A 10,000-nucleotide genomic window follows, 5' to 3' on the forward strand; every position below is an offset into this window, starting at 1 on the left:
AAGAAATCTTGGCTGGAACGGAGGAGGGAACTGCCTGCCTAGCCTTGCGTGTTTTAAGTATTTAGTGTACTCATAATAAAGTAAAACAAATATATACAAATATACATTCATACATACACACACACATATATATATATATATATATATATATATATATATATGAAAACAATACAGGAAATAAGATACTCACCCTTTATAAAGGCAGACTTCCAATTCCGAATCATGTTAGGGTAGCGGTACCTGTAAGATTATGAATACTGCATCTACATCTGCATCATACACTAAGTTTGACAGTTAGAATAATATTAGCCAAATCATAATTGATTCACTCATGCAAGATCTCTCTTAACTCTATCAGGATTCAAATCACCCCTTCCCTCCCCCACCCTCCCACACACACAAAAAAAAAAAAAAAATACAGAAAAAAAAACTTCTAGAGAAAGCCACTCACATAACGAAGGCCAGAGCGACGATCAGAAGCACAAGTAACACTAGGATTGTAATCAGAATGGCGAGGTTCGAGGTCGGTTTCCACTCCCGCGCGCGCACAATTCCGTCCACTTCTTCCCAGGCGTACCTCCTCTCGCCTGATGAAGGATGGAGACTTCAATAGATGCCTTAATATCTATCATAGTGTATTTCCTTTTCCTCTTACTTGTAGTCTGTGCAGCAAATGCTGAATCAGGCTTTATTGCACAGAGTTAATACATTTAGTAGCGTTAATTCTAGCGTGGATTCATTTCGCTACTATGAATGAATACTTGACTCATTCAGCATTCAACAGATTCTAAGCTGTATACATCTCATTACCATAATTGCTAAGCAAATACTGCAACAGGCTTCAATAAACAGATTTCATCCTTAGTCTACTCTGTTACTTTAAGACAATGCTTGATTCGGGCCTCCCCATATAGAGTCCAGCTCGTATCCATGTAGTCACCACCCGTAAATATTGATCAAATATATGAATATGTCTAAGATCAAGGCGACGATCAAGAGAGTGACACGTACCCAGAAGGTCGTTCCTTGCAAGGACGCCGATTTGATAAGCCATCTGAGATTCCAACGGGCAGTTCAGGAATCCGTTGTAAACCTGACCATCCCCAATAACAAAACTAGAGTCGTCCTGTAATGAAGAAATGGTTCACAAACCTCTGTAATTGAGTTTAACCTGTAACAAGAAAATAGCTGCTAAGACTGTATTAAGCTTTTTCTGTAACAAGAAAATAGCTGCTAAGACTGTATTAAGCTTTTCCTGTAACAAGAAAATAGCTGCTAAGACTGTATTAAGCTTTTCCTGTAACAAGAAAATAGCTGCTAAGACTGTAATAAGCTTTTCCTGTAACAAGAAAATAGCTGCTAAGACTGTATTAAGCTTTTCCTGTAACAAGAAAATAGCTGCTAAGATTGTAATAAGCTTTTCCTGTAACAAGAAAATAGCTGTCAAAACTGTTACAGAATTTTCTTGTAACAATATAATGATCAAAACCGAAATAGAGTTGTCCTGTAACAAGTAAATGGCTGTCATAACTGTAATAGTTGTCCTGCAACAAGGAAATAAATGCCATAATTATAACTGTAACTGTTGTATCAAAAGACAACTTATATTGTTTTCAAACGGAATATTGTGGTGATTGTGGTGTTTATAGTTACAATAGTATTTTTTTATGAAAAAAATAAAAATAAAACCTGCTATATATGATTAGGTCTATTTGATGTTACCATTACAATGATCACTGCTGCTATTTCCATCGTTATTGCAGTCATTATCATTATCAGTATTCATATCATTATTCATGTCAATATCATTATTATTTACATGATTAAAAACCACCAGCATCACTAGTACCATTATTAACAATAACAATGATGACAATAGTGAAAATAGTGATAATAATGATGATAATGACAGACACTGATGATGATAAAAACTCGTTATGTTTATAACAATAAAAGTAACAATAATAATGATAATGATAATACAAAGTGATAATAATGAGCATGAGGGTAATGATAATGGTAATGATTTTACAATAATAATGAGTATGATGATAATGATAATGGTAATAATGATGAAAATGATAATAATGATGATGATGACCTAAAAATAACCGTTATCATTATAATGATGATAATGATAATAACATTAGCTATGATACTAATAATGATAATCATAACAACCATAACAGTGTTATTGCTGTTATCACTATCGTCGCCACTATTGTTATTGCTTTCATCATCAGAAATCACCACTTATCAGTCTTGCTACTATAACGACAAAAGGTCTTACCATCAACATTAAAAAACAATTCTCAAAACAACAGACACTGCTTTGTTTACCTCTGTCAGCAAAGCCGCAATGCGTAAGGACTCCTGACACTCCTCCCTGGCGTCCGAGAAGTATCTGACTTCCCTACGCCCACGGCTGCTTCGACTGGCTACCTCTCGGTTGACGACGGTGCCCCTGTCCAGTCTCCCCTCCAGCAGAGCTATTGCGGAAGCCTGCAGGTCTATGCTCTCACCTCCGTCGTCTGGGATGCGCTGGATCACCACGGCCATCGAGCTACAGCCAGGGAATGGGGGAGGAAGTGGTTATCGTTATCCGCGGGTTGATGACTTTCAACGGCTTAATGGTGTGTGCAAGATGTTGGATAAGAGCGAATTTTAGGTCAGTTGACTTCGAATTCGGAGATCTGGAACTCTACGGAATTGAGAATGATTATTCGAATGTTATAATGAGTAGTGAATACTGCACAACCCAACAGCGATCCGGACACCTATTACATTATACTACATAAACTCATTTTGACCAGGGCCATGTGGCAATGGATCAGTTAAAAAGAGTTAAAAGATGTGATGAAGAAAAAAGAGTAAGGATACAAACGAGTAGCAGCAGAAGTATGAATGAATAACAGCCTTGCAAAAGAAAATCTCATGGTTACGCAGAGTCAGTACCACCATTCAAAACTACAACTTGAAGAATGAATTCCGCCGTTGCAATGATGCCTGTCTCCATACCTATTTCCGTCTTCGTATCGTGCCAGAACAGGGAGAGCAATAGTGATGGTCGTATTGCTGGATTCCTGGACAGAAGGAGCAGTGGACAGGGCAGGTGGCAAAGGCGTTGTGGCTACAAGACTGGTGCTCTTCACGCTACAGAACTTGGAGTTACAGCACCAGGTCTCCGTCTTGTACAGCTTTCCTTCCGTAAGTCCAGTGAACTGAAGCAGAGAAAGATAGACCTCTAAGCATTACTTTATTCTGAAACGTGGATTATCGAAAACAAATGAACTGAACTCTTAGTAAACCAGCTCCTCATGTAGGAAAAACGATACTTTCTTCACTCACAGAGACTCACTCTTGAAGCTGTAAGACAGAAACCTATACACATCGCTAAGTAATCAAAACTACATACTCTTGAAGATATAAAACAAAATCCCATATAACACTAAATAATCAAAAACTACATAACACTTTCCAGGTCCCAAAAGCGATTTCTACACTACATATATCCGACCACAGAACGCGTAAATAGGCCTATTCACCTTTGGGCAGACTGCCGAGGCCTCACTGATGGGTGGTGGACAGTCTCCGGCCGCAATATTTCGATTGAATTCCTTAGTACATTTGTGGCTAGTCCCTTGAATAGACAACGAACAGTTGAGCAAGACTCCGCCGGGTTGAATTGGAGGCCTTATAGCCAGGGTCATGGCCCGTGGGTTCCGTGACGTGGCGACAGCGCGAGACGTTCCGGGTCCTGAGGTATAAGATGTGAAAAAAAGGAACATCGATAAGAATTAATAATGTCATGAGGCATGGCGTGATATTAGTGTTTCGGTAATTCTATCCTCGTCAGAATCACGGATTTCTGATGGGAGGTCAATAACATCGAAATATTGCCCATATTCCGTTGTGATTTTTTTTTCATTCTTATCTTTTCTTCAATTATCCAATATTCATAATCGAACTTTGAGTTATCAATTCTTTGTCTTTAGAAGGAAAAGATATATACCAATAAATACTTACGATTCTCCATAGTCGTAATATTAACGTAAGCGCCATCAGACCATTGGCCATTAACTACTTGAACCTAAGATTATATTAAAAGACAAATGGATTAGACTAGATATGTGTTAAGCAAGGAAAGGTAGGCCACCAAATAAAAAGTATAATGATGGACATTTGTGTGGCATTTGTGTGTGTGTGTGTGTGTGTTTATATATATATATATATATATATATATATATATATATATATATATATATATATATATAATATACTTATGCAAATATGCATATATATGTTTGTGGATGTGTGTGTATATATATATATATATATATATATATATATATATATATATATATATATATATATATATATATATATATATATATATATATATACACACACACACATACACACACACACACACAAACACACACACACACACACACACACGCGTATAAACAACATAATGAATATGGAGAGTATCCTAAGCACTATCCACTAATTGAATTTAGATTATGTCAATATATCATTTCAATAACCATACAATATAAACAGGAAATAAACCACTAAACGATCAAACACAAATCCCAAATCATGCAAGATATTCCCTCAAATCCCCCCCCCCCCAAGCCATAACTGCAAGCACAGTACCGTGATCTCGGTCCTTTTATTCAGTGCCAAGCCTTTTACGACGTGGCACCGTTGGTATTCCGAAGAGGATTCACACGGCTGGACCGCCGACATGCCCCCTGGTTGGATGAAGAAATAGTCGATCGGCCCGTGAGACGGACAGGGGTCATTCCAAAACAGCTGGACTTGAGTGGGACAGACGAGGCCGGCGGTTAAGTCTCGTACGGGCGGCGGTCCTAAGGAGGTGGATTATTCCTTGATATGTTATTTGACATATGCGATTGTGCATTTTAGTACTGTTTTGATTGTATTTTGTTTTGTTGTCATTTCGTCTATTGAATCTATCACACACACACACTTTGTATAGAAGTACTGTATCTCTTTTTTTCACACAAGACTTTTCATCGTAGTTCTATTTTTTTAGGCCTTTTACTCGTGGGTTGTTCAGATTGTTCCAAGTGCTGTAGAACTTCATAAAAATATAAAATCTCTTGATTTTAAGTGTACTTCAGTGTTACTTCTTGATCTGTACATTATCACTTCAACACCATATCTGATAATGTCATGTGGTTTAGAAATGTTAAAAACAACAGGAGCAACAACATATCATGAATAAACCAGACTTAACAAATGGTACACGGTAAAAACAATCTGCCAGTTCCATTATCCGGAAGAGCATAAACAACAGTCAAGTAACAACCCATAACAACACTGAAAGAATCTAAAGAGCGACTCACTGCCAGAATCCGTTTTAAAAGTAGCTTCGTCTTCAGCCACAATCTGATTGGCCGCAGTTGCGATGACCAGAGATGCATTGTACATCTGACCTGGCACGACATCCAAAGTCACTTGCTTCCACGTGCCGGACCGTTCTGGGAAGACCTCCCGCTGGACGAGGATGGACTTGTTACATGCGACGTAGGTCTTCAGAACGACACTCATCGTAAAACCTATATTGGTACTTGTTTTGCATTCTCCACCCAGTGACACGGAACAAGTGGCTCTGATACTGCCGCCGGTGCAGCTGAATGCAGACACGGAAGGAGCTGTAGGGAAGAGGCAGGAGATAAAATGTAGAGGAATTTGGGAAAAGGGATGAGATGCATTTTGAAAGTGTTTCTAGTGGGTTGCGAATGATTTACAGATGAATGATATCAGCAATGATGTTTGAAGATATCTTCACGGTAAAAACGCACACACACGCATTCATAGGGGCATACCTAGTCACTTTTATTGGGGATAATGTCTTCTGAATGTAAGCGAAATTTACCGCCTCTGTCTTTATATCCTGTAGAGTGTTGGCAAATTTCTTCCCAATAAATCGGCTAAACGAAAACATACACACTCACGCACACACACACACACACACACACACACACACACACACACACACACACACACAAACACACACACACATGCACACACTCACACGCATATATGATATATACCTGTGAAGGGCTGGATGCAAGCTTGCTCGCTGTGCCCCCCTTCCGGCCCGCGGCTGGCCACCACACATACGTTGTAACGAGTGAAGACCTCCAAGTCCTTCAGTTCCACTCTGGCTGTCGAAGTGACTGCATGCTTCTCTTCCTCTTTTGCACTTAGTCTCGCGCAGGACACTTTCTGTCGAGGAGAAAGAAGCGTTTGGTGATGATGAAGGATGCTTGTGTCCTGAATTGTATTTTTGATGGTTCTTTGACGGCACTTTGTGCAGGTATGTTGATGTTACATTGTGAGCAGTGACGTGAAATAGAAATAAATTCGAAAAAATAAAAAGGTTTCAGACATAATGTAAAAAAAAAAAGGTGTTTGTCAAATTGTGAGAGAAGAAAATTTTATACATGTTAAAATTATAAAAATAGGAAAGTAATCTTAGAGGAAGGCAGGTGAATATATAACCGGGCATTTTAAGGAGTTAAAATAAATTATTAAATAATAACTGTACTGGAAGTAATTCCTGCCTTGAAATAGAAATGGAAAAATACAAAGCGTCAGAAACCATTTCCTTGGAAGCGATAATTAGAGTTGATTAAATCAGGCAATACAATGACTATGATTGAGAAGAAAATCAACTTAATGGGAGAATTATGCAACAGATTAAGTAAACTGATCATGCACATCACACCTAAAAAAATGTGGTAAATCATGTGTATAGAAAGTCGAAAAACACGAAAAATTCATAAATTGAAAAAAAACCAATGAGGAAATGATGATGGATAACGCGACGGTGTATATACCGTCAAACTTGTTCGCCGGTAGACTGTTTCGAGGGTATAAATACCGTCAGAACTTCCATGCCATATCATGCAGTTATGGCACGCTATAAGCAGGCTGCGGTGATGTGGCGACATAGACAATGATGCATTTTAATTTGTAAGACCTGTCTTGTTATCTAACTTTCATTTGATATCGAGACATTTAACAAAATGTTATGCAACTAATGCCGTGCAACAACTCCCCAAGTCTCGGCCCTCAGACCTCTCCTTCGTTTACTTATCTGGGCTATCAGTCAAATCAACACGTGGTCATCGCCTCAGGTCTATGGTCTACCGACAGAGGCTGCGCTGTTTACTCTGTAGAGACAACTATTCGGATGCACTGTGCAATGTGTGCATGTGTCTGTGTGTTAGTTAGTGTGTGTGTGCATGTGTGTGTGTGTGTGTGCATGTGTGTGTGTGTTAGTTAGTGTGTGTGTGCATGTGTGTGTGTGTGTGTGTGCATGTGTGTGTGTGTTAGTTAGTGTGTGTGTGCATGTGTGTGTGTGTGTGTGTGTGTGTGTGTGTGTGCATGTGTGTGTGTTTGTTAGTGTGTATGCGGGCGTGTGTTTGTTCAAAATTATTTCAGGATGGGGAAATTTGTATTCAATAATGATGATAACAATTATCATAGTAAAAATGATAATGAAAATGATATCAATGTAGATGATGATGATAATGATTGGAATAATAAAGATTATAATAACGATAATGCTTAAATAGTAAGTGTTTCAATAATAAGAGCAATACTAATGATGATGAAAGTGATAATGATAATAATGATGAGGAGGAACTAATAGAAATAACAATAATGCTGCCAATAATAACATTGACAAAAGAACTATTACTTATTATGATAGCGACCCCCCCCCCATTAAAAAAAAAAAAAAAAAAAAAAAACTGTTTACTGTTTGGGACGCGAACTCGGGGCGCTTAATTAAAAGACTTGCACGAAACTGAGTGAGCTATTGCTCGATTGAATATGCATTGCATAAGTAAAGCTTTTAATGATCACATATTCACTCATATACATGTATACACGTACATTACATCGATATCAGTAATATTTAAATGATTATAATAATGATGATGATAATGATGATGGTGATGATAATCATAATCATAATCATCATGATAATAATGATATCATTAGCAAGGAAAGTAAAAATAGTAAGAGTAGTAGTAGTAATAATAATAATAATAACAGAAACAATATAAATTTTGATAATCATGTTAATAACAACAATGATAATATTAATGGTATCAATAATGAGGATAATGATAATCATAGTTTTAATAATAATAACAATAATAATGAAAATTGTAATGATGATGATAAAAGCAAAGCCAGCAACAACAATTATTATAAAAGCAATGATGATAACAATGGTAAAAAAGGAAAAATGCTAATAATAACAATATATATGATGATGATGATGGTATTGTTGATGATGGTGGTGGTGATAATGATGATGACGATGGTGGTAATGGTGAAGATGGTGGTGATAATGGTGATAATGATGATGGTGATGTTGATAATGGTGATAAAGATGATGATGCTGATGCTGATGGTGATGATTATGATAATGATGATGATAATGATGCTGGTGGGGATAATGATGATGATTATGGTAATGATGATGATGATAATGGTATTGATGGTGATGATGATGATGATGGTACTGATGATGATGATGGTATTGATGGTGATGATGATGATGGTGGTACTGATGATGATGATAATGATGGTGGTGATGTTGATGGTGATGATGGTACTGATGATAATGATGGTGGTGATGATGATGATGATAATAATGATGATGATAGTAATAATCATAATAATAATGATAAAGATAATGTTAAGGGTAATGATAATAATAATGGTAATGAAAATAATTATTATCATTACAATAATGATGTTGATAAAAGAAAAGCTGGTGGTGATAATGACCATGATAGTAATAACATTAATAATAATAATATAAAAATAATGATATTGATATCAATAATGATAATAGTGATAACGGTAATGATGACAATAATAACAACAGCAGTAACAATCATTTCATTTTGATCATGATAATGATGATAACAATTATCATAGTAAAAATTATAATGAAAATGATATCAATGTAGATGATGATGATAATGAACAGATTAATAAAGATTATGAAAACGATAATGCTTAAATAGTAAGTGTTTCAATAATAATGAAAGTGATAATGATAATAATGATGAGGAAGAACTAATAGAAATAACAATAATGCTGCCAATAATAACATTGACAAAAGAACTATTACTTATTATGATAGCGACCCCCCCCCCAAAAAAAAAAAAAAAAAAAAAAACTGTTTACTGTTTGGGACGCGAACTCGGGACGTTTAATTAGAAGACTTGCACGAAACTGAGTGAGCTATTGCTCGATTGAATATGCATTGCATAAGTGAAGCTTTTAATGATCACATATTCACTCATATACATGCATACACGGACATTACATCGATATCAGTAAAATTCATGATAATGCTGATAATAATGATAATCAAATCATAATCTTCATGATAATATTGATAACACTAACAATGAAAATAATAATAATGATAACTATAATAGTAATAATGATAATAATAACAGAAATAAAAATATTAATAATCATGTTAACAACAACAGTGTCAATGATAATGGTATCAATAAGGAGGATAACAATAATCATAGTTTTAATAATGATAACAAAAATAGCGAAAATCATAATGATAATAATAAAACCAAAGCCAGCAACAACAATGATTATAAAAGCAACGATGATAACGATGATAAAAAAGATTAAATGCTAATAATAACAATATATATATGATGATGATGATGGTGATAATGATAATGATGATGGTAAAGATGGTGGTGATAATGATGAAGATGACACTGATGATGGTAATGATGATGATGATGGTGATAATGATGATGGTGATTACGAGGATAATGATAATGTTGATGATGATGATGATAATGATGATGACTCTGATTATGGTGATGATGATAATGATAATAGTAATAATTATAATAAAATGATAATGAGAAAGATAATGATAAGGATGGTGATAACAATAATA

General features: G+C 35.9%; 1 protein-coding gene across 1 annotated transcript in view; it reads right to left on the reverse strand.

The window, feature by feature from the left end:
• The window catches only part of LOC122262440 (uncharacterized), a 36,218-nt gene that overhangs the window by 7,189 nt on the left and 19,029 nt on the right, over positions 1-10,000 (reverse strand). Inside the window, exons 13-22 of the mRNA XM_086540326.1 lie at positions 6,087-6,261; positions 5,376-5,684; positions 4,660-4,874; positions 4,027-4,090; positions 3,546-3,757; positions 3,019-3,221; positions 2,341-2,563; positions 1,012-1,126; positions 452-587; positions 191-240 (exon numbers count right to left, since the gene is read on the reverse strand). Coding sequence (XP_086396452.1) covers positions 191-240; positions 452-587; positions 1,012-1,126; positions 2,341-2,563; positions 3,019-3,221; positions 3,546-3,757; positions 4,027-4,090; positions 4,660-4,874; positions 5,376-5,684; positions 6,087-6,261 — 1,702 coding nt within the window. The remainder of the gene's footprint in view (positions 1-190; positions 241-451; positions 588-1,011; positions 1,127-2,340; positions 2,564-3,018; positions 3,222-3,545; positions 3,758-4,026; positions 4,091-4,659; positions 4,875-5,375; positions 5,685-6,086; positions 6,262-10,000) is intronic.

The sequence above is a fragment of the Penaeus japonicus genome, unplaced genomic scaffold (genome assembly GCF_977035675.1).
Source record: "Penaeus japonicus unplaced genomic scaffold, GWHDUDI00000001_assembly GWHDUDI00000010, whole genome shotgun sequence".
Classification (NCBI taxonomy): Eukaryota; Metazoa; Arthropoda; class Malacostraca; order Decapoda; family Penaeidae; genus Penaeus; species Penaeus japonicus.